Genomic DNA, 26,506 nt, shown 5'->3' with positions numbered 1-26,506 from the left:
GATATCATCAGAGCCACTTGCCCTCTGAAGGCTCTCGGGGGAGTCCATTCCTTGCCTCTTCCAGTTGCTGGCGGCTCCAGGCATTCCTTGGCTTGTGGCCGCATCATTCCAGTCTCTGCCTCTGAGGTCACGTTGCTGCTTCCTCTTGTGTGTGTTTCTCTTAAAACTATTTGTTTGTCTCTTATAAGGATACATGTGATTGCATCTAGGTCCCAACCAGATAATCCAGGATAAACTCTTCCTGTCAAGACATTTAATAATCACACTTTGCCATATAAGGTTTTTTTTTTTTTTTTTTGAGATGGAATTTTGCACTTTCACCCAGGCTGGAGTGAAGTGATGCAATCTCGACTCATTGCAACCTCTGCCCCCGGGTTCAAGCAATTCTCCTGCCTCAGCCTCCCAAGTAGCTGGGATTATAGGTACCTCCACCATGCCCAGCTAATTTTTATATTTTTAGTAGCTACCATGTTGGCCAGGCTGGTCTTGAATTCCTGACCTCAGGTGATCCACCCGCCTTGGCCTCCCAAAGTGCTGGGATTACAGGCATGAGCCACTGTGCCTGGCCATAAGGTAATATTTTTTTGAGAGGGATTCTTGTTCTGTTGCCCATGCTGGAGTCCAGTGGCTCAATCTTGGCTCACTGCAACCTCCGCCTCCTGGGTTCAAATGATTCTGCCACCTCAGCCTCCCGAGTAGCTGGGACTACAGGTGTGCGCCACCATGACTGGCTAATTTTTGTATTTTTAATAGAGATGGGATTTCACCATGTTGGTCAGGCTGGTCTTGAACTCCTAACCTCAAGTGATCCACCCACCTTGGCCTCCCAAAGTGTTGGGATTACAGGCATGAGCCACCGTGCCCAACCCATATAAGGTAATAGTTACAGGTTCTGGGCATTAGGATTAGCATGTAGATAGCTTTGTGGGGGCCACCATTCAGCCCACTGTGCTAACCCTGTGAACCGCTGCTAACTTGACATCTGATGGCCCGGCCTTCTGCATACCACACACCCTCCCACCTCTCTGGCCACAGTACTGTAGGCTCAGCCTCCTCCGTAAAGCCACTAAGTGCTTGAGCTGGTCAAAGCTTCATCCTAGGCCTTTACCTTACCTCCCTTGATGTTCTCTCCCTAGGTGAGCTCCTTCAGGCCCACACCTTCTGTGCTCACCTACATTCCCACCCACATTCCCAGCGTGGGCTTCTCAGGGCAGCTCTAGACTCACATCCCATTGGCTTCCTCCATTTACCTTTGGATATCTCAAAGGCATCTCCAGTTGGCTGGACGCAGTGGTTCATACCTGTAATCCCAGCACTTTGGGAGGCTGAGGTGGGCAGATCACTTGAAGTCAGGAGTTCAAGATCAGCCTGGCCAATATGGTGAAACCCAGTCTCTACTAAAAATACAAAAATTAGCTGCACATGGTTGTGGGTGCCTGTAGTCCCAACTACTCGGGAGGCTGAGGCAGGAGAATCGCTTGAACCTGGGAGGTGGAGGCTACAATGAGCTGAGCTGGAGCCACTGCACTCCAGCCTAGGCAACAGAGCGAAACTCCATCTCAAAAAAAACAAAAAACAAAAGGCATCTCCAGTTTAACATAACTAAGACCAAACCAATCATGCCTCCCTCCCCCGCATCCTCCCTCCTGGAGGGAGCTCCAGCATTTGGTCTTCTCTTCCAGCGTTCTCTGTCTCAAACTGTGGGAATTGCTCCCCACCCAGGCCTAACCTGAAGTGTGAGCCTTGGCATCTCTTTCTATCCGCCTGTTTTTCCTCTATGCACCTCACAACCCTGGTCCAAGCCACAGTCATCTTGCAAATGGCTGCAGTAGCCTCTAACTGGCCTTGCAGGAGCCACCCTCTTTCTCTAACCAGCTGCCAACCCTGCAGTGGCTTCTGTGTGCTTTCCAGATAAAGCCTGACTCCTCGTGGCCCGCACAGCCCTGCCTGGGTGGTCCTATCCTGCAGCCTCTCCAGTCCCGTGAACCATCCCTTCTCTGAGCCTCTATTTAATTCCTTTCATACACCCCGTTTTCTCCTGCCATAGGGCCTTGCACATGCTGTTCCCTCCACCTGGAATTTTCTTCCCGCCTCCCTCTGTACCCTTCCTTGCGTTGTGGGTTCCTCTCTATCCTCCGGCTTTTCACTCAGGCTCGTTGTTGGCCCTCTAGATGTGTTTGCTTCTCTTGTTTGTTACCCTCTGTCATAGGAGTCATCTTGGTTTGTGACTGTACATTTTCCCATGTGACATTTGCTTAATGCCTCTCCCACTCTGGGGCCTGTACAAGCCCCAGGAACAGGACTTAGACCCTTCTGTTTAACTCTACAATCTAGCATCCAGCAGGAGCGCAGGCCTTCATTGACTTTTATTTTATTTTTATTTTTGAGATGGAGTTTCGCTCTTGTTGCCCAGGCTGGAGTACAGTGGCATAATCTCGGCTCACTGCAGCCTCTGCCTCCCGGGTTCAGGTGATTCTCCTGCGTCAGACTCCCGAGTAGCTGAGATTACAGGTGTGCGCCACCATGCCCAGCTAATTTTTTGTATTTTTAGTAGAGATGGGGTTTTGCCGTGTTGGCCAGGCTGGTCTCGAACTCCTGGCTTCAGGCGATCCACCCACCTTGGCCTCCCAAAGTGGTTGGATTACAGGTGTGAGCCCCCATGCCCGGCCTTCATTGACTTTTAGTTGACAACTATTTAGCATTTGCTATGTGCCAAGAACTCCCTGCGTACTAATGCAGTTAACCCTCATGAAGCCTAGAAGGAAGGACTGTCATTCTCCCCATTTAACAGATGGGGATGCCGAGGCACAGGAAGTGAAGTGACTTTCTCAAGGTCCCACAGGGAGTGAGTGGAGGAGCCGAGATTCCAGCTCTAACCACGTGAGGCTCTATACAGTGTGACTCCGGCTCTCTGGCTGGGCCCTCTCCATAGCCCTGTGAGGGTTAAGGATAGAAAACAGAGGCTCAGAGAGGTGAGGTCCCTTGCCTGAGGTCACACAGCTGGTTGGCCGTTCCCTGGGCTAGAAGCTTCAGTATTCCCAATGCTGAGCATATTTTGAGAACCCAAGAAACAAACATTTGACTGGGTGGGAACTGAACTCATTTTGTCAGGGAATCCAGCAACTAAGCTGGCCCCGAGCCTGGGTGTGAGGACCGCTCTGTCCCTTGCCAGCTGGAGGACCTCAGGAGAGATCTGATGACTCTGAGGTCCTGCTGATAGGACCTCTGGTGTCTCTGTTCCCTGCTGGCCTCCCATGGGCCTGGGTTGGGTTTCCTCTGCAGGAGGCAGCTCATGTATGTGCTCCTAGATGCCCTTGGACCAGCAGCTCCTTGGCTGTTCCTCCCTGAGCCAGGGCAGCCAACTTTCTTCTCCAGCTCCCCATGCTCCCCACCCCAGCATGAGATGTCAGCTGAGAGTTTTCCGGATCTCCCCTGGCTACAGAGAAAGCTTCCATCATTTGGAACAGGAAGAGCAGGAACGGCAAAGTCCCTTTCCCCACCGTCTCCCACTGCCTGCTGTGCTTCTAACAGCTCATACTAAACACCCTAACTGAGCAGCAGGGGCTATTTCCTTTGGGCTATCCATGTCCACCTACACTGTCGTTTTTAATCCTTGCAATTTTTCTTGGACAGGGGGGCATAATATTCCATTGTTTTTTAGTTGAGGAAACTGAGGCTCAGAGAAGTCAAGTGTCTTGTCTGAGGTCACACAGCAGAACTGGGAGTCAAGCCAGATGGGCTGCCTCCAAGGACCCTGCTCTTAAACTCTAGAGTACTAGAAAGTTCTTCTGTTGCCTAATATTGATTCCTGATAGGCTATGCTTGAGTAGCATCTGCTTTTGAAAATGGAGCCTGGGCTGGTCGCAGTGGCACATACCTGTAATCCCAGCACTTTGGGAGGTCGAGGTGGGTGGATCACCTGAGGTCAGGAGTTCCAGACTAGCCTGAGCAACATGATAAAACCCCGTCTGTGCTAAAAATACAAAAATGAGCTGGGCGTGGTGACACCTGCCTATAGTCCCAGCTACTCAGGAGGCTGAGGCACAAGAATTGCTTGAACCCAGGAAGTGGAGGTTGCAGTGAGCAGAGATCGCGTCACTGCCCTCCAGCCTGGGAGACAGAGCGACACTCCATCAGTCTCCAAAAAAAAAAAAAAAAAGAAAAAGAAAATGGATCCTGAATTTTGAAATATGCTGTGGCTCTTCCCTAGTTCGGGACATCTGGGTCAATTCCTTTTGTTAAAGTAGTTTATTTAGTTGGCTGAGAGTGAGAGCTGCCTACGTGACCTGGAGCACAAACTTTGGAATTGGGCTTGGGTTAGAATTCCGCCTCTGCCACTCACCAGCTGCAATTAAGAACAAAGATACTGCGTTGAGCCCCTGCTTCTATTACTTGCATGCTGTGTGGCCTTGGATGAGATATTTAACCCCTCTGAACCTCAATGTCCTCAACTGTGAAAGAGATTGAGATAACAGCTAAACCCATATCCCAGGAGCAGATTAAACGAGATAGTGCAGTACAGAGTTTACTGAAGTGTCTGGGGTCAGCAGCCGGCCAGTAAATGGTGGCTAATGGTTATCATGATTAATTAATTAAGCTCTGAAAGGTCCGACGGGAACTCATAGGTATTTGTTCTCTCTCTCCCTTTCTCTGTCTCTTCCCCCTGCCCCCTTGTAGGTGGAACTGCACGTCCACCTAGACGGAGCCATCAAGCCTGAAACCATCTTATACTATGGCAGGTAAGTCCGTAGAGAAGAGCCCTCTCTCCCTGGGATTTGGGTGGGGTTCACAGCTCCACCCAGAGGACCCTGGGGAATTCCAGGGTCACTGTTCCTTCCTGTCTCCCTGTGGGAATTAAGCCAGCTCCAGGCCAGAAGTGGGACTGTGGAGACATGGAGGCCTCAGCACTGAGCTGGAGACCCGCAGACCAGCTCCTGAGCTTTCTGGGCCTCCGAGTTTTGTCCTCCTGGTGTCAGGTGAGCCAGGCCTGAGCCTGCTCTCCCCACCCACCCACATACATGCATGAAGGTAGTTCCCGGGGCTCAATCAGTCTCTCTTTTTTTTTTCTTTTGAGATAGAGTCTTGCTCTGTCGCCCAGGCTGGAGTGCAATGGCACGATCTTGGCTCACTGCAACCTCCATCTCCTGGGTTCAAGCGATTCTCCTGCCTCAGCCTCCCAAGTAGCTGGGATTACAAGCACACACCACCATGTCCGGCCAATTTTTGTATTTTTAGCAGAGACGGGGTTTCACCATGTTGGCCAGGCTGGTCTCGAACTCCTGACCTCAAGTAATCCACCCAGCTTGGCCTCCCACAGTGCTGGGATTGCAGACATGAGCCACCGTGCCCAGCTCCTGTCTTTTGACTTAGCTAAGAGCCTATAGCTGGTGATGTGCCCACATGAGATGCCAGTACCATTTGTTGAGCATCTCCTAGAGCTGGGCTGGGCTTTATCAGCTCATTGAATTCCTCCACGCTTGGAAGAGGAGGATATGCTCTCTGCATTTTACTGAGGAGGGAATGGGCTCAGACAAGACAGTTGTCTAAGGTCACACAAATTAATAGCAGATCAAGAGTTGAACCCAAGGCTGTCTGACCCCTAAGGCTTTACTACATCATCAGGGTCATAACCTGCTAGGAGTCACGGAAAAGTGGCTCCCCCACTGTGGGCCCAAATCTCTGCATCTTCCAAGCGAGAACACACTTCCTGCCTCAGCTCTCAGAGACGCTAGGGGGCCAGAGGGTCCCCCTGTTCCCGGGCGAGGAAGGTCCTTCCCTTCCTACCCAGACCTCAAGGTCTCACGGCAGCTCCTCTCTTAGGACCAGCATTTAAGGGCAGGGACTTTGAAATCCAGTGGATCTGGATTGAAATCTGGACACATTATCTCCTGTCTGTGAACTTGGTCTCTATCAACTGAGGCTAAGAACAGGTGCTCCCTAGAGAGACGACCTAGGAGATACGGGCTCCTTGTCCGCCCAGCCCTGCCCCAGCAGACCTGCGTTCCTCGCATGTTTGCACAGCACTCACTTTGTCTGGAGCTGAAAGAACTCAGCCTCTCCCTCATGGTCTTGAAATTCAGCTCTGGACCCAAATTTGAACATTTCTGCTCCATAAGCCAGAATCCTGTTATTCAGAGGCCTGCCCCGTGGGGAGAACGAGGGATCCCTGGGGGTTGCCCCCAACTCTCGGGAGCATGTCTACCAACTCCCTGAGAGATTTCTGGTAAGTCCACTGTTCTCCATCTTTTCGCACTTCCGGGGACCTTTTTCTGCCCCAGGAAGCTGCCACTGATTTAATTCCTATTTAACTGCAAGGCATAAGCATATTAACATCTCCTGTGTGCCAAACACTTCTTTAAGCGCTTTACCCGGGTTAAGTTATTGAATCCTCACAACCCCTTGTAAGATAGGAACTCTATTGCCGTCATTTCCAGATGAGGAGACTGAGCCACGGTAGTGGAGTAAGGTGCCCAGTAAGCACAGGGCAAAGGTTTCATCCCAGATAGTCTGCCCCAGAGTCCATGGTCCTGGCCATTACCCCCTGTCAGTTAGAGGTTTTGGTGAAGTGACACACGTAAAATGCTTAGTTCAGGGCCTAGCACACATTAATGTGCTCCATAAATGTCACTTAATGATAATATTCTTATTAATCAGAGCTTACGTCTCTCAGTGGGGTGAAGCCTCTTGGCTTATCTCTGCCTGACCTTTGCCCACGTCAAGCCACCAACTTACCATACAGCCCCTAATGAGGTCATTCAGTGGGGCACCAAGATGAGATCGAACCGAGGCACTCATTAAGGGGTCACGGAGGGCTCATCAGCTGCAGCCAGGGACTGTGAGCCCTGGGCAGGGCCAAGAGAAAGGGGAAAGGAACCACCAGCAGGGGAACTGGTTTGATCGTCTGTCCCTCACACCACCTCTGGGCCTTGGAGATGGCGTGCGGCAGGAGCCAGCTGGAGCTTGGCCTGAAATCAGCAGGCGGGGGACTGGGGAGTGTGTCACACTCAGATATGGGTGTCTGTAAATGCACACAAATATGGGCTAAGAATGGAAGGAAGAGGGGAGCCTCTGGCCTGAGCCCTGCTAGGCCCAATTCAGTGGCCCTTTTTCAAGCTCTGGGACTCAGGCCTGCCTCATTCATTTGTTCTCACCCATTTCTCCTTCCTTCAGTTCCCGGGATTCTGCCCTTTTCAGGGACTTCTCCAACATAGTTCTCAGTCTTGTTTATCACCCTGTCAGCTATTTCTACAGAGATTCTGAACCGGATTGCTCTTTCCTCCGATCACTGCCCGGGTCTGGGCCACCATCGTCCCTCTCTGGTGCTGTGGCCTCCTGATTGGTCTCAGCTGTCTGCTCTGGCCTTCCTCTCTATGGGCCCTGTAGTGCTGTAGCTGGAGCAACAGCCTTAACCCATGGTCTTCCCAGCTCATTCCCCAGCTTCCCCACCTCACTCAGGGTCAAAGCCAGACTCCACACATGGGCCTTAAAGTTCTGCAACGCCTGCATTGCCTCTCCGACCTCTCTAAGGCTCCCTGCTTAGTCCACACTGGATGTTTTTCAAACACGCCAGACCTAGTAAACCAAGAGAGGCTGGGTGGCTTGGCCAAGGTCACACAGCCTTTAAGTCACAGAGCTGGGATTCAAACCCAGACCATTGGGCTTCCGAGTCAAGACACGCAAAGTTTCCTTTCTTCCTCTGTGCACCCCTACAAGGAAAATACTATGTTTTACTGACAAGGGCACCAAGGGCTTAGAGGGGAGAGCTCCTGCCCGGGATGATGTGGTAAATAGGGGTGCGAAATGGACTTGACCTGCAACCCCTGAGCTCATTCTCCCTCCCTGGGCTCCTGAGGGTGGGCTTCTTGTGGCTGTGTTGCCCACCAGGGCAGGAAGAGGACTAGACAGTGCCCCAGCACAGCAGCTGTGGCTGACCAAGGAGTAGGGATCGTCTAAGAACAGAGCGTGTGCGGTGGCTCACGCCTGTAATCCCAGCATTTTGGGAGGCTGAGGCGGGTGGATCACCTGAGGTCAGGAGTTCCAGACCAGCCTGGCCAACATGGTGAAACCCCGTGTCTACTAAACATACAAAAAATTAGCCAGGTGTGGTGGCGGGCACCTATAATCCCAGCTACTTGAGAGACTGAGGCAGGAGAATCGCTTGAACCAGGAAGGTGGAGGTTGCAGTGAGCCGAACTCGCGCCATTGCACTCCAGCCTGGGCAACAAGAGCAAGACTCCATCTCAAAAAAAAAAAAAAAACAAAACAAAAGAAAAAACAGAGCGTGGCCCTGTGAGGAGCCTCGGCTTGTGTGGGTGGCCAGGGACAGCAAGAGGTGCTCGGGCCAGATGGGCGCTTTCCAGCTCCGTCTGAGCAGCTTCCGGAGGCCAGGTCCGGTGGGAGACTCTGGGAGTCCCTGTGCTCTTTGTCTCCTGTCGGGCCCCCGCATTAGCTCTCTGGCCTCAGCTCTGGCTTCCCTCCAATTTGTTTCCCATGCAGCAGCCAGAGGCGCTTTTAAAAAGGTAAATTATTTCACACTAGTCCCCTGCTTGAAATCCTACAGTGCCTTCCCAGTGCTTTCAGCCAAAGCCCTAGTCCCTTCCTAAGCCCAGCCTGGCCCTGCCCTCCCTGGTGCATCATCTACAGAAATGCCTGCTCTCTGACCTCCAACCACCCTGCGCTTCCTATACCCGCTGCTTCCTGCCTGCAGCCTTAGCACAGACCCCTCCTCTGCCCAGAACCGCCCCCTCCCCAAGGCGTCTGCTTAAATGTCGCCTCCTCAGAGAGGCCTTCCCTGGCTGCTCTGTCTAAACTGTGTGTTGAAAAGGTCCTTCTTGATGGTTGTTGAGGAGGGAGGCTGGAGAAGAAGAATCGAAGAGGAGAAATAGAAAGCAAAATAATTTGTTCTTGGGGACCGGCTGGCAGTGGGCAAGGGGAGGCGCCCGTCTCTGGTGTGGACAGCTGGGTAGATGGAGGAGCCGTATTTGGAAATGCGGAACCCAGGAAGGGAGTGATCTAGAGGAAGGGGAAAAGTGGCATGAGATGCCTGCCTCTCAGCAGGCAGCCAGACACATGGGTCTGTCTTGGTCACTGCTACCTGCCCAGTGCCCAGCACATCACAGGCCCTCAGTGGTGGTGTGTGAGCATAGAGAATTAGAAGCCGTGGCCCTCTGGATCCTGAGCTGAAAAGCACCAAAGGAGATGAGTTGGCCTGGCCAGGTGTGTAAAAGGCAGAGTCTGAGAGAGAATGGCCAGAGGGCAGAGCCCCTGTAGGTGGAGTCCCAGGAGCTGGAGGGAGACCGTTAGGAAAATCACACATGGCTGGTGCAGCAGGTCCCAGGCAAATGTGGCCACTGGGTTTGGCAACATGGGAGCCACAGCCCTAGCGTCATCTCCTTGCCTTCTACCCAGCAGTTCCCAGAATGATATCCAGAACAGTGTTTGACAACTGGTACAGGCTCTTCAGGGGCCACAGTTACTGGGCGAGGCCTTGTGAGGGTGACTCTGGGGCAGCTGGCCAGCAGTGGGAGGGGAAGCAGTTTCAGGGGAACCCAAGGCACTGAGCTCCGACCTCCAGGTGCCAGTGCCGCACCAGGGCACCGTTCCCCTGCAGGCTCTTACAGGGATTAGGGACTGGTAAGTAGCCGTGGTGGGCTGACTAGCAGGCTGGTGGGCACCAGGGTGGTACCCCTGGGCACTCATGGGGACTGGGGCTAACAGATGGGGAAGGGAGCACATTCAGGGGGCTTAGGAAACATATTTATGTAGGGAAGCATTTTAATATTTTACTAACAGAAGCTATTAAAGTACTTACAAACTTACATACAAACACCATTTGGTCAAACACTTCTGTTTCTTTGGCATCCTCCTTTTTTTTTTTTTGAGACAGGGTCTCCCTCTGTCACCCAAGCTGGAGTACAGTGGTGCAATCTTGGCCCGCGGTAGCCTCGACTTCCAGGCTCAGGTGGTCCTCCCACCTTAGCCTCCCAAGTAGCTGGGACTACAGGCACACGCCACCACGCCTGGTGAATTTTTGTTTTGAAGGGGTTTCACCGTGTTGCCCAGGCTGGTCTCAAACTCCTGGGCTTAAGTGATCTGCCTGCCTTGGCCTCCCAAAGTGCTGGGATTACAGGTGTGAGCCACTGTGCCTGGCCTCCTATTTTTCTGTTTCTGCTTTGTGGATAATTGGATGCTTGGACCTCCTGATTTAATCTTCTAATTTTCTTTTATCTATTTTTTATCATCTTGTCTTTTTGTTCTACTCTGTGGAGGATTTCTTCACTTTTAGCTTCCAGTTCTTTTCTTACATCCTGACATTGCTGCCGCATTCTCTTATAAATGTCCGAGCGCTCGTTCCTAGGTTCTGAATGTTCCCTTGTTTCAAGGATGTTATGTCTTCTCATCTCTTTGAGGATATTCATTTCTTTTTTGTTTTAGTTCTTAGGTTTTCATCTGTTCTCTGTGCCATTTCCTCGGAGTGCTTTTGTCTGTTCTCTTGTTTTGTCCCTCATGTTAGAAGCATTTCTTTTTTTTTTTTTTTTTTTTGAGACAGAGTCTCACTCTATCGCCAGGCTGGAGTGCAGTAGCATGATCTCAGCTCACCACAACCTCTGACTCCCTGGTTCAAGGAATTCTCCTGCCTCAGCCTCCCGAGGAGCTGTGATTACAGGCACCCACCACCACGCCCAACTAATTTTTGTATTTTTAGTAAAGATGGGGTTTCACCTTGTTGGCCAGGATGGTCTCAATCTCCTGACCTCATGATCCTCCCACTTTGGCCTCCCAAAGTGCTGGGATTATAGGCGTGAGCCACCATGCCCAGCCTAGAAGCATTTCTTAATGTCTGGTGTTCTCTGGCTGTCCCTTTTATTTTAAAAAAAGGGGAACCTGAGACTCGAGGTGACCTTGTGAGCTGGAGCAGAGCCGGGATGGGAGGAGGAGGCAGGAGCATGTGCTGAAGGGAGGAAGCCCCCTGAGCTCGCGCCCTGCTTTCCGTGGCTGGGAGGGGAGGCTGAGATGCTTGGGGAGAAATGAAGGCTCCAAGCCAGAGTGACTGTTTCCAGCATGCCCTTACTGAGCGCTGCTCTAGTCCAGCCTGGTGTGGCGGCTGTGGGCAGGGAGGGGAGAGAGGTCTGAGCTGGATGGCAGCCCACTGGGACCCTCCCCTGAGCCTCCACCAGCCCTCTCCCATTGTGCTGGGCCAGGCAAGCCTCTGATGTGCCAGATGGATGTCAGAGGAACAAAGTCCTGATGCCTGCCCCTACCCTGGGAATTGTGACGCTGCAGTGACCCTGATAACCCCTGAATGGGCATAGGACCACCTGGCCGTGCCAGCTCCTGGGGCTGAGGAGAAAGTCATGAGCTTGCCCTGGCACTTTCCTTGTCTCCAAGCATCAGTCAACCAAGGATATGGAGGGCGTGCGTGCACGTGTGCACACATACACACGCACACACAACTTCAACCTGTTTATCCCCCTTGAGATTTGCTGACTTGTGCACTGGGGGTAAAAGGTGCTGGGAAAATTCTGGTCCTGGTTCTCAGTTTCCCTGTCTGTCTAGTGGGAGCAGCTGGACTGCGAGATGCCCATGTCTCCTGCTGTGGTCCTGCAAGGAGGCCGGTGCTCCTGAGTCTGCTCCACCCTGGCCCATCAGGCCTGCCTGGATCCTGCCCCGGGTTGGTCCACCACTCACTGTTTTGTTTCCAGGAGGAGAGGGATCGCCCTCCCAGCTAACACAGCAGAGGGGCTGCTGAACGTCATTGGCATGGACAAGCCACTCACCCTGCCGGAATTCCTGGCCAAGTTTGACTACTACATGCCTGCTATTGCGTGAGTTGCCCCCAACCCGCAGGTCCTGGGGCAGCATTGATCCCTACGACTAGGACCGGGCCTGTCCCTCAGCCTGTGGGGGCCAGAGAAGGTGCTCTGAAACCACAGCTGTCTTTCTCACCATTGTGTACACTTAGTGAGTCTCTCCAGTGCCTTTAGGCCTCAGTTTTTCCTTCTGAGATGTGGGTGTGATGGACTGAAATTGCTTCACCTTCTACAGAGAAATGGCAGAATATGGAAGCTAAGAACACAGGGTCAGAGGCAGTGCAGGGCTTGAACCCAGGCCATCTATCTCCTAGTTCAGGGCTTCGTGTCGTGAGGGGAGGGGAGGCCTGAATGTGGGGTGGGGTCAGGGAGATGTGGGGAAGATTCTCTTGAAGGCTTTTTTTTTTTTCCCTGTCTTGAGTCGCTGGGGAATAGCACTAGGTACTGAAAAGGCCCAGAAGGGGTATGGGCGATTGCTAGAGAGAAATTTCAATGACTTATTTATTTATTTATGTATTTGTTTATTTATTTATTGAGACAGCATCTCACTCTGTTGCCCAGGCTGAAGTGCAGTGGTGAGATCTCAGCTCACTGCAACCTCCACCTCCCAGTTTAAGGGATTCTCCTGCTTTAGCCTCCCAAGTAGCTGAGTTCACAGGCACCCACCATCACACCCAGCTAATTGTTTTATACTTTTAGTAGAGATGGGATTTTACTATGTTTGCCAGGCTGGTCTCGAACTCCTGAACTCAGGTGATCTGCTCGCCTCAGCCTCCCCAAGTGCTGGGATTACAGGCGTGAGCCATCGCACCCAGCCTCCATCCTCATCCTCGAGGTGCAAGAACTTCCAGTGACCCCTTCTCCTGAGAGTGGCCTGATCTCCCCTGGGCAGGGCACTTTCTTCCCACACTGGGCTCTCCCAGCACTTGTGTGCCTTCCTTCACACATTCTAGTAACTGCTTCATTTTCACTCCTCATGGCGGGAACTTCCAGCTAAGCACAGTCCACCGTTATGTGATCAACACAGTGGCCCTGGCAGGCCAATTTGTGCCTTGCTTCTGGAACAAACATACAGTGATAACAATGAAAATGTTTTGAGCGTGTGTCCGCTCTGCTCCAAGCACTGGCCCGGGTGGGGTTTATGAAGTTCGACTCATTTGTCCCCACAACAACTCCTTGTTGTCAGAGGGTGACTCACCGGGGGTCACATAGCAGATAAGTGTGGACACAAGGATCCAAGTCCATGACTATATCCCAGGAGTCTCTCACATCCAGGCGTCCCTCCGGACTTGTCCAGCTGTATCCTTTTCTCTTATTTCTCTTCCCTGCCAGCCTTACCTTCATCACCGACAAATATTGGGCTACTCTGTCCTAGGCATGGTCCTCAGCTGAGAGGTCACAGCCATCACAAGACAGAGGGGTCCTTGCCACATGGAGACTGCATTCTAATAGGGGATACAGCCAACTGGCTGATAAACCGTATGGCACACAATGTTGAGTGGTGATAAGGACCTGGGAGAAAAAGAAAGCCCCAGAGAATGGTGGAGGGGCTCTTTTAAGATAAGGCGGTCTGGGCCAGGTGCAGTGGCTCATGCCTGTAACCCCAGCACTTTGGGAGACTAAGGTGGGCGGATCATGAGGTCAGGAGATTGAGACCATCCTGGCTAACACGGTGAAACCCCATCTCTACTAAAAATACAAAAAATTAAACGGGCATGGTGGCGGGCGCCTGTAATCCCAGCTACTCGGGAGGCTGAGGCAGAAGAATCACTTGAACCTGGGAGGCAGAGGCTGCAGTGAGCTGAGATGGCGCCACTGGACTCCAGCCTGGGTGACAGAGCAAGATTCCATCTCAAAAAAAAGAAAAGAAAAAGATAAGGCGGTCAGGGAAGGCCTCTCTGAGGAGGTGAAGCTTGAGCTGGCTCTAAACCAGGGGAGTGGGAGAGATGCAGTGTAGGACACTATCGGGGAAGGGGAAGAGCAGGACTGTGTCTTCTCTGGTGGCCTCAGGGAATGAGGGAGAAGGAAGATGTTGGGGAGCCTGGCAAGGCCTGGAGGATGTAGGCCTTGTGGATGGGACCTGGGAGTTGTGATGTCATTCTCTATGGCAGAAAACTACTGGGGCTTTGGGGGGAGAAGCGATATGCTTTGATTTACCTTTTTAAACCCCAGCTGCTGGGTGGAGAACAGGATGACAGGGGCAAGCATGGAGACAGGGAGGCCAGTTAGAGATGGCGTGATTCAAGCCAGGATGGAGGAGGGAGAACTGGCATGCAGTTCCAAAGTAGAGCTGATAGGACTTGCACAGTGTCTAGGATCTTATCCAGTGAATGCCCAGAGCTTGGGTCTGGAGGATGAGAATGGGGCCAGAAGCGGGTTTAATCTGCCAAGGGTTGGGGATGTCATTTGTTCCTGGAGCTCCCAAGGGACTTGGGGAAGTTTGATCCCAACCCCTTTCTTTCCTTCCCAGGGGCTGCCGGGAGGCTATCAAAAGGATCGCCTACGAGTTTATAGAGATGAAGGCCAAAGAGGGCGTGGTGTATGTGGAGGTGCGGTACAGTCCGCACCTGCTTGCCAATTCCAAAGTGGAGCCAATCCCCTGGAACCAGGCTGAGTGAGTGATGGGCCTGGAAGGGGCCGTGCTGTGGGTGTGGCTGGGAGGCTCAGCTCTGAGACTGGAGGGGTGAACTGCTGGGAATTCCTGACCCAAGTAAGACTTTGCTCTTGCCCCTAAGCTGGTCCATGGCCTCAGAAAGATGGGTTTAACTCTGTCACAAGAGACGTGGTTCCCATCCTCACCTTGCAGTTATGTTCTTACCTTGGGCACAAGTGTTTGGCTGTGTCTTGCTCTGGCCACAGGCCTGCTGTCCAGGAATGTTAACCTGCTTAGCCAGCCAGGATTTCTGAGGGGTCTCCCTTGTCACTGACGCAGATCAGATCTCTAAAGGTCCTGCTCTAACTTCATAACTGAAGTGAGCCTGGCCATTTCTAGCCCCCTGCCTGGGCCCCCATGGATCTCTAAGTGGTGTCACAAAACCATCCTGCCCCATTTTCTGAGCCATGACTCTGATACATATAGAATGTGGACATCATGGCAGGTCCCAGCTGAGCAATGCTGGCCATCTGGGGGTGGAGAGGGCCGTGTAACACCACACACCTCCCACCTCCCACTAAGACCTAGGAGCACCCAGCTGCTTTAAGAGCCAGAAGGGAAATGCTAGGGCCTGGGGGCATCTCTGCCAGTCTTTCCTTTGAGGCAGTGGATCAATGGGGGAGGAGGGTCCTCCCCAAAGCCTCGTCTTCCTCCTCTGTCCCAGTCCCAGAGCTGCCCTTTAGGCCTTCCCTTTGCCTCAGGCCCATCCCTACTCCTCTCCTCACACAGAGGGGACCTCACCCCAGACGAGGTGGTGGCCCTAGTGGCCCAGGGCCTGCAGGAGGGGGAGCGAGACTTCGGGGTCAAGGCCCGGTCCATCCTGTGCTGCATGCGCCACCAGCCCAGTGAGTAGGATCACCGCCCTGCCCAGGGCCACCCGTCTCACCCCCTTGAGCCCCCTGGCAGGAACTTGGGGCTTCCTGAAACAACTGGAGACTTCCTAGGCGGGCTCAGAACTTCCTGGAGATGTTCTCCCCAGGGACGCCATGCCTTTGTAGCTACCCTGCAGGAAGCTCAACACCAAATAGGAACTTAACTATTGAAAAAAAAATCTAGGCTAGATTCTGATCAGCCCATGGTCCCCCCTTGAGACCCCCCAGACCAGGCCCCATCCTGTCTAGGCCACAGAACCCGTGAATAGGCCTGATTTCCAGGATTTCTGAGGGGTCTTCCTTGTCACTGACGCTGATCAGATCTCTAGAGTTTGTGCCTCGTGGTGAACAGCCTCACTGTGTGACCTTGGGCAGGTCACACCACCTCTCTGGTTGTGCACCAAGACACCTCAGTTGTGCGGTGTCGCAAGGAGATGATCACACTTACTTCATTCCTCTACCCTCAGGATTAGTGAGAACCAAAGAGCTAGCTGCATGCATTTCCTCTAATCCTTGCAGCAGCCTGTAAAGCAGAACTACCGTTGCTTATTCCCATTTGACACATGAGGAAACTGAGGTGGAGTGAGGTGCAGCCTCTTGCAAGGCACGAACCCTGGATTTTCATCCAGGGACATCTAGTTCCAAAGCCTGTGTTCATTCATTCTTTCTTAAACACTTCATAATAACTTTATTGGTTAACAGTACATAATACATTAGCAACATACTTCACAATACTAGTGTGAATTCTATTTTAGATGACATGTTAAACGGTCCTCCATTTCCTTACCTGCACATGGGAGTAAGCCTACCATGAGTGTTGTTGGAAACACCAGGTGAGAGAATGGTCCGTGTCATTTACTGAGCTCAGGCCCTGTCCTTGGTGCTTTACACACATGGCCTCGGCGAAGCCTGGCCACCCCTGTGCAACAGCGGCAGTGTTCTTTCTGCAAAGGGCAGAAACTGAGACCCTAAGCCGAGCAGTTTTCCGCAGGCCATGTGGTTAGGACATGGCAGTTAGGATTTGAAGACACTGAGCCCTGTTTTCTGCTGGTCTCCCATGGGGGGGTTTGGATGGGACAGCAGGCAGGCTGGGAGGTCTCTCCATGGTGCTGGTGACAGAGCCTGGGTGGGCATCTCGCCCACAGACTGGTCCCTCGAGGTGGTGGAGCTGTGTAAGAAGTACCAGCAGCAGACCGTGGTAGCCATTGACCTGGCTGGAGATGAGACCATCCCAGGAAGCAGCCTCTTTCCTGGACATGTCGAGGCCTACCAGGTGGGTCTTATGGGAAGGAATGGAGAGGCTGGCCCTGGGTGAGCTTGTCTCCCACCCATAGTTGGGAGAAATCACAAGAACCAGGGAGCATGGGGTCTCCTGAGTTCTGAAGTGTGTCTTTGTTGAGTCTTAAGGCTTGGAACTGGAATCCCCCTGGGCCAGGTGTGGTGGTTCATGCCTGTAATCCCAGCACTTTGGGAGGCTGAGGCAGGAGGACTGCTTGAGCCCAGGAGTTTGAGACCAGCCTGGGCAACATAGTGAGACCCCATCTCTGCAAATACAAAAAATGAGTCAAGCGTCAGGCATGGTGGTGCACGCCTGTAGTCCCAGCTACTTGGGAGGCTGAGCTGGGAGAATTGCTTGAGTCCAGGAAGTCGAAGCAGCAGTGAGCTGGGATCACGCCATTGTACCCCAGCCTCGGTGAGAGGGAGACCCTGTCTCAAAAAAAAAAAAAAAAAGAGAAGAAAGAAAGAAAGAGAGAGAGAGAAAGGAAGGAAGGAAGGGAGGGAGGGAGGGAGGGAAGGAGGAAGAGAGGCAGGCAGGAAGGAAGGAAGGAAGGGAGGGAGGGAGGAAGGGAGGGAGGGAGGAAGGGAGGGAGGGAGGAAGGGAGAAAGAAAAGCCTCCATTTGGTGTTGGGAGTCCTATGTTGAGCCTGCTTCTGACTGTGATTTGCTGTGTGAACCTGGGCAAGACTGTGTCTTCTCTGGACCTCTGTTTCTTCTATTGGGGTGACTGAGTTGGAGCCGACATCTCAAAAGTCGCTTCCAGCCTGATGATGAATGGGCTTCCTGTGGAGGGGCAGCATGGTGGGGAAGAGTCAGGGCTCTGGAGTCCCACTGCCCGGGCTCAGAGCTTGGTTCCACACTTCCTGTCTGACCTTGGTCACATGACTTGACTCTCCTGAGCTTCAGTCCCTCATTGTAAAATGGGTGGGATAATCGTTGTGAAATTAGATAATGTAAACAAGTCACTTCATATACTACGTGATACATGGTAACTGGCTAATGAGTGACAGCCACCACTTAGATAAGGACTTGGGGGGTAAAAGACCAGGTTTCCCCATGCTGTTGAAGCAGGCGGCCTGACTGGGATGGTTCAAGCTCCACAGCGTGGTCAAGGCAGGGCCTGCCGGGGCCCTCTCCCTAGGGCGCCCATGACCTGGCTCTCCCCCTTCTAGGAGGCTGTGAAGAGCGGCATTCACCGTACTGTCCACGCTGGGGAGGTGGGCTCGGCCGAAGTAGTAAAAGAGGTGAGGGCCTGGGCTGGCCATGGGGTCCCTCCTTCCTGCCTCCTCCCGTACTTGGCTCCATTGTGCTTCTCTACAGGCTGTGGATATACTCAAGACAGAGCGGCTGGGACACGGCTACCACACCCTGGAAGACCAGGCCCTTTATGACAGGCTGCGGCAGGAAAACATGCACTTCGAGGTGAGCGGGCCAGGGAGTTGGGAGGAACCATCCCCGGCTGTCCCCACTTCCCGTATAGAGAGGCAGAAAGCAGGGCAGGTCCCAGGAACTCGAGGGGTGGCCCCAGGCCCAGACACGGGGGAGGGATCAGCATGGCCTGGGGCCATCCCTGCCAGCCACACACCTGCTCTTCCAGATCTGCCCCTGGTCCAGCTACCTCACTGGTGCCTGGAAGCCGGACACGGAGCATGCAGTCGTTCGGTGAGCTCTGTTCCCCTGGGCCTGTTCAATTTTGTTCCAGGAAGGCCAAAGAGGGAAGAAACTGCAGGGACTGGGCATCAGCCCACGCCGGGTCTCTTAGATATGAAATCTCTTTGACGCCCTGGGAAGCAGGCATTGCTGTCCTCATCTGACAAATGAGGAATCCGAGGCCCAGATGTGCTGTGGCTTGGCTGGGACTACCCAGCTGCTAACCAGCAGAGCTGGGGCCCTACAGCTCATTCAGCTGGAGCAGAATGCTCCGATACTCTGAGGGAAGCTTCCATACCTTCCAATTCTCCCAACTCTGCCTCCTGGGCATCGCATAGGAAGCAGGAGTCCCTCTGGCCAGCATGTTCTCTGTTCCTGGCACCTGGCCCTTGGGACCCCTGGGCAGTCCCCTGAGAGCCAGCTTGAAGCTTTCCACTGGAGAGTCTGTTCCACCCTACCTGGCTCCCATCCTGGAGTCTAACCAGGGCCAAGACCCTTCTTCCGGCCTGTCGCCAAGCCCTTGGAGCAATATCAGGCCTTAGGAAAAAGCTGCCTTCCCCAGGACAAGGACAGCAAGAACTCAGGGTGACCATGGTCAGGCCAGCACTTATCCATCTGCCAGGCATATGAGAAGGGGAGGCGCTTGGGCTCTGATGTTCTGATGACAAGGGAGTCTTGAGGCTTGCCTTAGGGACATGTGGCACCTGTGGTGGTTCTTGGAGGCACGTGGGTATACGTGATCCAGGAGTCATCTGCACAGATATGGCGGCTGAAGGAGAAGCAGTGGCCCCAGGAGGTGGTGGAGCAAGAGGGCCTAGGATAGAACCCAGTGGGACAACGGTATTTAAGGGACCAGCAAAAGAGACAAGTAGGAGGAAAGTCAAAAGTGTGGTGTCAGAGAAATCCAGGGAAAAGGTTTGAACAAACAGCCAACAGTGTGAAATTCTGCTATACAAGTCAATTATGGTCGGAGCTAGGAAAGATCCATTAGGTACAACAAGATGGTGGTCAGGGATCGTGCTAAGAACAGCGTTCATGGTGTGTTGGAATAGCCAGCTCCCAGCGGGACTGAGGAACAAGCAGGGGAGGGTGCAGAGGGGAAGGCTAGAGAGGGTGGCAGCTGGAGGGGATGTTGCTTTCTTGGCTTCCACCCCCACCCCCACTGCCACTCTGTCTGGTTCTCATGTCTGGCCTCTCTGCTGCCTTTGCCCAGCTCTGGTCTGCAGGATGGGTTGGAGTCTGGAGTTTCTGGTTACCTAGACTTGAACAATGTCACCTCAGTTCTGAATTTATTTCCCCCTCTGCACAAGGATCAGATCTTTCAGATCTGTTTGAGGCTGCTTTGAGGATCAAAAGCGGGTGAATGTCAATGTGTTCTATTTATGTACGAGTAAAAGGAGGCTCGTTCTCTCCTCCTCCCCCTTCTGCAGGCTCAAAAACGACCAGGCTAACTACTCACTCAACACAGACGACCCGCTCATCTTCAAGTCCACCCTGGACACTGATTACCAGATGACCAAACGGGACATGGGCTTTACTGAAGAGGAGTTTAAGAGGCTGGTGAGTGGGTGTGAGCCATACTGGCCTTGACTCGGGTTTGGGAGTATGATATCTACAGGTCCGGTCTGGGGCCTCGAACCTTTGGAGAGAGGGAGCGAGTTTGCCTCAACAGTCCAAGACAAGCCCAACCTAGACACTTTCCACCGAGAAGACTCTTTGTGTTGACGACCTGACCTAGGACCAGGTTTTGGATCCTTTGCTTGGGTTGAGGGCCTTTAAAGAATCCAGTGAAAGCTATCAGCCCTCTCCCCAGAAAGGTGTGTGCAGCTATGAAGTCTCGCGCGCTCTCTTCAGGTTGTTCTTAAATCCCAAGCTGAGTAAGTCCGTTCCTGCAGGTGTCTGCGGGGCGTCTCTGGCCCCCTACATGCTACCCTGTCTCTCAAAGTTTTCTCCAACTTCCTTCTCACAGCCCTTTATCATGTAATGACACATTAAGAACGCAACCTCGGCCGGGCGCGGTGGCTCAAGCCTGTAATCCCAGCACTTTGGGAGGCCGAGGCGGGCGGATCACAAGGTCAGGAGATCGAGACCACAGTGAAACCCCGTCTCTACTAAAAATACAAAAAATTAGCCGGGCGCGGTGGCGGGCGCCTGTAGTCCTAGCTACTCAGGAGGCTGAGGCAGGAGAATGGTGTGAACCCAGGAGGTGGAGCTTGCAGTGAGCCGAGATCGCGCCACTGCACTCCAGCCTGGGCAACAGCGTGAGACTCCGTCTCAAAAAAAAAAAAAAAAAAAAAAAAAAGAACGCAACCTCACGGTCTCTGCTCTGGCACTTGCTGCCGTGTGACAGTGGACAAACAGTGCACAAATCCCTCCCCCTCTAAGCGTATCTGCCCATGTTCAGTGAAGAGGATGGACTATCACTACATTGCTAAGAGCTGCCTTCTTTGTTCCCTGGTTCCATGTCGTCTGCCATTCTGGCCTTTCCAGAACATCAATGCGGCCAAATCTAGTTTCCTCCCAGAAGATGAGAAGAGGGAGCTTCTCGACCTGCTCTATAAAGCCTATGGGATGCCACCTCCGGCCTCTGCAGGTAGGTTCCTGTCTGGGTTTCTGGGCGGTTGTCCCGTCCTGGCTCCGGCCTGGCTTTCTGCGGGACTTCCAGCAAGATGCCCTTCCATTCTTGGGCAGCACCAAGGATGTGTGCTGACTCCCTGGTTCCTGGGCCCTGGCTGGGAGCAGCGTCTCATTAGGTTGTTTTCTACATAACTTCTTGAGAGGCTGTTCTAAGGGGAGACTTTCTGAAGTCCAGTCCCAAAGGTCTGGGCAGTTTGGGACATCTCCATGGCTGCCCAAAGCCAAGGGCAGGGAGTGAGGCCCAGGCCTGTTCTGCTCCTTTCTATGTGGTCTTGGCAAGGCATCTTCTTGACATCATAGGAAGGAGTTCCTTTCTGGTTCTGGTGTTCTATGATTTTTACAACATCCTGGGTACTACAAGTTGCCTGATCTTTCTGCTTCTCTGAACCAACGAGCAGGGCAGCACCTCTGAGGACAACACCCCTCCAAGCCTTTGCCCTGTGGAGTCACCCCAATTCTGTGGCGCTGAGCAACATTTTTACATTTATTCCTTCCAAGAAGACCATGATCTCAATCGTCAGTTACTGATGCTTCTGAAGCCTGTGTGTCCATTTCTGCACACACGTATACCTCGGCGTGGCCGTATCCCTTCTCTGATTATGTGTCCTGGTCAGGGACCAGCACCCTTGCACATGGGCATGGTTGAATCTGAAACCCTCCTTCTGTGGCAACTTGTACTGAAAATCTGGTGCTCAATAAAGCCCATGGCTGGTGGCATGCAGCAGGTGGCATGTAATTGGGCGGGCCGATATGGGCAGGGTGAGCATGGAGGGAGCCGGGTCAGCCTGCTCAGCAGCAGGGCCTGAGTCCAGGGGCGGCTGTGAATGCTAGGCCAGAGATCCCAATGCTATGGGCCAAGAGGGGTCCAGAGACTGTCCTCCTTCCAGAAGAAATAAGGCTTCTCTGGTTGTCTGCTCAAACATTCCCTGAACTCTCAGCCCCCTCCTAATTCTAGGTTTTAAGGAGTAAACCTTCCTTTTGGGTTCCTGAAGCGGGTGGCTGGAGTGAGAGCGGATGAGATGGAAGAGGGCTCATCAGACACTGGCCTTGGAGGGTGCTGGCCTCTGCGGAATGCCAGCATCTTCTCAGAACCATATGCTCTGGGAGCCTGGGGCAAGTCTGGCTAATTGTGGACTTGGGGAAAATAAGGCCTAACCCGTTTTTGCTGTGTTAAGGAGAAATAATCTTAAGCCAGTCACACAAATCATCAGCATTTATTTCCTGGGTCCTAGGTGTCACTTATCCTGGTGGAAAGGGTAGAGGTGGTCAGATCATTTTGAGCCAAAATCCCTTCCCTAAAAATGGATCTGTGGAGCTCCATGAGGGAACCTCAGAGTGCACAATGAGAGTTTAGCTAAAATGGCTTAAAAAATGTGAATTGATTGTCAGCTCTCTCCGTCTCTGCTGAAAAAACGTTTAAAATTTTTAAAAAGTTTAAAAGTGTTTTCTAAAAAAGGGACACGCAGGTCTTGACCCGGACGATTGGGCTGGAGAGGAGGTGTTGGTGTTGGGACAGGGATCCTGCTCGGGCTGCTCGCAAGAGGAGCGTTCCTGCGTGGGCTGCTTACTGTAGGGCAGGGCCCCGCCCAAGTCCCGGCGCCAGCTCAATAAATAACATCTTGTGGTTACAGTGTCTTGAAAGTGTACCTGGGCACGGTGAGAAGGTGGTGGGAATGTGGAGCCTGTGGGTGTGGGCGGAGGGCTTTCCCGGAGTGGAGGCCACAGAGGCCTCTGGGGAGCCTTCTCAGTCTGGCCTGGTTTATCTGGGACATGGGGCTCAAAGAAGAGGCTGCTGGGCCAGTGCCAGGGTTCCCCCTCTGGGAGGGGACAGAAGGTCTCTCGTCCAGCCTTCTTGGACAAGGTCAGACTCAAGATGAGGCGGTCCCATCGCTGCTCTGGGGCTGGTTGCCAGCTTCCTTGTCTGGGGCGCTTCCCTCCACCTGTCCTTCTGGAGAGGAGAGAAAGAGGTTTTTCTTGGGCACACATACACAAAGCAAAGCACAGAAGGAGGTGTGAAAGGGCCCAGCCAAACTGATAGCAGTGGGTATGCCCTGGGGAGCAAGACAAACTGGACTGAGGTGGTGGTGGCCAATGGGACTTCAGCCTGGTCTGTAATAGCTTTTTACATGGAAATGCACATGGTGTTAGTATAATTAAGAGTCAATTAAGGGCCATTATGGATGGGTGCTTAAAGCATCAAGTGAAGGGCTCTTGAAGGTCGTTTTATTTGTGCAGGTTCCCCAGAGGGAGAGGCCAGATGTTAAGTCCCCAGTGTGTCACAGGTGCTCAGCAAATGGCAGCTGTATTTTTTTTTTGAGGGGGGGATGGAGTCTTGTTCTGTCGCCCAGGCTGGAGTGCAATGGCACAATCTCGGCTCACTGCAACCCCCACCTCCCAGGTTCAAGCAGTTTTCCTGCCTCAGCCTCCCAAGTAGCTGGGATTACAGGCGCCCACCACCATGTCCGGCTAATTTTTGTATTTTTAGTAGAGACAGGGTTTCACCATGTTGGCCAGGCTGGTCTCAAACTCCTGACCTCAGGGGATCCGCCTGCCTCGGCCTCCCAAAGTGCTGGGATTATAGGTGTGAGCCACCGTGCCCGGCCAATGTTCTTCTAAGACAGTAAAAAGCACTGCACCAGGCCAGCTCAGGGAGTGCCAGGGTGCGGCCTGCATCAGGGCCTGTGGGCGCCAACTGTGCAGCATGGGGTGTGTGTGGTGCCTCCTCCTCACCTCCATCCTGCCAGACATCTCGGTGGGGTGAGGGGCAGCAGCAGGCTCACAGAGATGGAGCACCTCACCCAGGGAGTCAGGATACAAGCCAGGTCTCCTCCCTTTCAGCTTCCCTTGAGCCCCCCTGTGCAAGGTGGGACAGGCAGCCCCAGCCACCAACTGGACCAGCAGTGCAGGGTGAGGGGGGTGCCAAACTCACGCCCAGGCCCCAGTCTCCATGCCTTCCTCCTCAGGCTGCATGATAAACAGGTGTCTTTTCATAAGGTGCCTCACGTGGGGCCTGGCATGTGGGCAGAGCTCAATAGGTGGTACGTTCTTAAACCCCAGTGACACTGTGCAATGTCACTATGTGCCCTACAAGCTCACTGAGGGCCTGAGTTCAAATCCAGCCCAACCAGACCACACCTTTTTATCCTTCAGGCTAAGCCCTTCACAGAACCAGGAGAACCACCACCCTATAGCAAGCTCCAGGGTCTGCAGATGGACGGGCACTTTCTTGTGCAATGCACACAGTAACATCGAGGTGTAACTAGGGTCATGATATGCACGAGAAAACCGAGGCCCAGTGAGGTGAGCTGATTTGCCTGGATCAAGGGTGGAGAGCCCTGCCTGCCACCAAGGCTAGTACCCCTTCTACCAAATTTAACCCCTTCCAATAAGCAGCATTCCTGAAGGTTTATAGAGGCCTGACACCGGCACTGCCTCATGTGCCCCTGCAGCAAGCTAGGAAGTGGGTGGTAGCTTGGGACCCTGTCCCGAGCAAGCTGCCTAGAAAGCCTGCTCTTATTCCCAGCGGGGCGGTGCCTGGAACTCTGTACTCCCCCTGCCTTGGGGAGTCTGCTGGACGAGGCCTGGCCCACAGCCCTGCCTGTGGAAACAGAACTGCTCACTGTGGGCTTCCTGGAAGGTTCCTTGGCCAGTCACTCTTGCCTGGACACCACCATGAGTGTTTCGTTTCTTTCAGTGAGCACTGTTCTTTCCTCAGGTCCCTTTTTTAAATGTCAGTCACCCTGGCAGGTGAATATCATGTAGCCAGAGGACCCACACTTTAGGGAATCTGAGTCAGGGAAAACAGGTGTTAGGAGGGCCTGGGAACATGGGCCAGCAGCTACAACTGCTGAGGGAGAGAGAGAAAGAACAGAGCTCACCAGAGCTGAGGGTGAGGATACAGAAGCCTTGAGAGAGCCCAGGGCAGAGTGCCCAGTGTGGCAGCTGGACATGCTGGTCATTCAGTTGGTCAATGAACAGCCATTGATTTGGCACCTCCACCATGTGCCAAACGCCACCAGGCACCGAGGGCACAAGACGCAGAGCCTGTCAGGAGAAGCTCAGTCTAGAGCAGGACCATTATGCTCAGTGGGCTCATGGAGGCAGCAGGGAGAAGAGGTGCCTCCCCCGTCTGGGAGGGGCACTGCAGTCAGGGAAGGCTTCTCAGCTGAGCAGATGCCTGGGTCTCTAAGAATGAAGAGAACCCAGCCAGGCAAGGGCAGAAGCAAACAGAGGTGCAGCATGTGAAGGCCCACAGGGGCTTCTGAGCAATCAAAGTACTTTACTACCGCTGGCGAGGGGATGAGAGTTGAGGCTGGAGAGGAGCAGGGTGAGCCCGTGGAAGTTCTGCCTGGGCCACGTGACAGAGGAGGATGAACAGATCATGGGACAGGGAAGGCTTGTGGGGTGGGGTTCCATCGACAGGGTGCCGGGGGCTCTCTCTAAAGGCGGCCAGATTCTATGTTAACTCCCTGGATGGCCCGGAGCAAGCCCTCCAACTTCTCTGGGCCTCAGTTTGTCCATCTATAACATGAGAGGGCTGGGTCCATGCCCCCACAAAGTCTTCTCTGTTCTGTACTTTTAATTCACTTCTGGCCAGTGAGGGGCAAGAAGACTAGGGCTACCCAGGGAGGGGCAGGGCTGTGGCCCTCCAAGGACAGCCCACGGGGAGACAGATGCAGCCTGACGGCTGTGCTGTGAGAAGCACACACGGCCTCTGTGGCGCTGTGAGAGCAGGAGGGAAAGGCCTCAGCCATGCAGGGCTCAGGGAAGCTTCCCAAGGAAATTCCCAGGCTGACCATGGACTTGAGCCAAGGGGTTCTCTGGGGGGATGGAGCGGGTGGGGGTGTTCCAGCCAGTACTTGGGTGGGTGGATGCTGTTTCCTTTTGTCATTCGGTCTGTGGTTCCCAAGCACTTGCTGTGTGCCAAACAGAACGCAAGGCCTCCGCCCTCCTGGCGCTCACATTTAGACCCATGAGACCTTGTCAGAGAGTGATGAGGGTCATGTGATTGGGGAAGGGTGATCTAGCAGTCAGAGAAGGCCCCTTGGAGAGGCTTGACTAGAAACAGACCAAAGGTAGATGTGGCTGGAGGGTGGCAGGGAGAGGAGTGGCATCGAGTGAGACTCGGGCAGGGTCTGGCCTACAGCAGGACTGCCCCAGAGCAATGTGACAAGCTTAGCTTCACTCAGTGAAGCCACCGGGGGATTTTTTTTTTGGCAGAAGCATAACGGACAGAATGGTTTAAACGAGGTCTGCCGGCTGCTGCATAGCGCTGAACAGGAAGGGCGGAGATGGGTGTAGGGAACCCAGGGAAGCCGGCCGCTATAGTCAGCCAGGTGAGAGCTGTGAGTGGCCAAAGCCAGGTATGACTGTGGCGATAGCGAGAAGTGGAGGGACCTGGGATGTATCTTGGAAGAGAACTGACAAGACTTATGGGTGGATTAGGGGGCAGGAGGACAGGAAGAGCCCTGGATGCCCGGCCAGAAGAGTCCTTGGGGCCTGAGATTCGAACATCTTCCAACCTAGAGACTGCTGGACTCTGCCACTGCCCATGGGGCAGGGCTGATTTAAAGGCGGTTTCTTCTCTGAGAAAGTGTGGGCAGTCT

The 26,506-nt window shown here is 53.4% G+C and overlaps 2 protein-coding genes across 23 annotated transcripts in view; one reads left to right on the top strand and one right to left on the bottom strand.

The window, feature by feature from the left end:
* The window catches only part of ADA (adenosine deaminase), a 32,276-nt gene extending 10,655 nt beyond the window's left edge, over positions 1-21,621 (top strand). The window contains exons 2-12 of one of the 7 annotated variants that reach the window (XM_005569084.4): positions 4,678-4,739; positions 11,703-11,825; positions 14,281-14,424; positions 15,193-15,308; positions 16,481-16,608; positions 17,786-17,857; positions 17,934-18,035; positions 18,211-18,275; positions 19,694-19,823; positions 20,754-20,856; positions 21,299-21,621. In XM_005569084.4, coding sequence (XP_005569141.1) covers positions 4,678-4,739; positions 11,703-11,825; positions 14,281-14,424; positions 15,193-15,308; positions 16,481-16,608; positions 17,786-17,857; positions 17,934-18,035; positions 18,211-18,275; positions 19,694-19,823; positions 20,754-20,856; positions 21,299-21,312 — 1,059 coding nt within the window. In that variant the 3' untranslated portion in view covers positions 21,313-21,621. Of the gene's footprint in view, positions 1-4,677; positions 4,740-11,702; positions 11,826-14,280; positions 14,425-15,192; positions 15,309-16,480; positions 16,609-17,785; positions 17,858-17,933; positions 18,036-18,210; positions 18,276-19,693; positions 19,824-20,753; positions 20,857-21,200 lie in introns of all 7 variants that reach the window. The other 6 variants (XM_045363006.2, XR_012419416.1, XR_012419417.1 and 3 more) reach the window with 6 other exon arrangements.
* A 477-nt stretch (positions 21,622-22,098) lies between these two features.
* Positions 22,099-26,506, bottom strand: part of PKIG (cAMP-dependent protein kinase inhibitor gamma) — a 91,658-nt gene continuing 87,250 nt past the window's right edge. For all 16 annotated transcript variants that reach the window (XM_074005398.1, XM_074005400.1, XM_015429864.4 and 13 more), the window contains one exon: positions 22,099-22,848. In XM_074005398.1, the coding sequence (XP_073861499.1) occupies positions 22,769-22,848 (80 nt within the window). In that variant the 3' untranslated portion in view covers positions 22,099-22,768. The remainder of the gene's footprint in view (positions 22,849-26,506) is intronic.

This window comes from Macaca fascicularis, chromosome 10 (assembly GCF_037993035.2).
Source record: "Macaca fascicularis isolate 582-1 chromosome 10, T2T-MFA8v1.1".
Taxonomy (NCBI): domain Eukaryota; kingdom Metazoa; phylum Chordata; class Mammalia; order Primates; family Cercopithecidae; genus Macaca; species Macaca fascicularis.
This window is presented reverse-complemented; position numbering and strand designations above follow the sequence as displayed.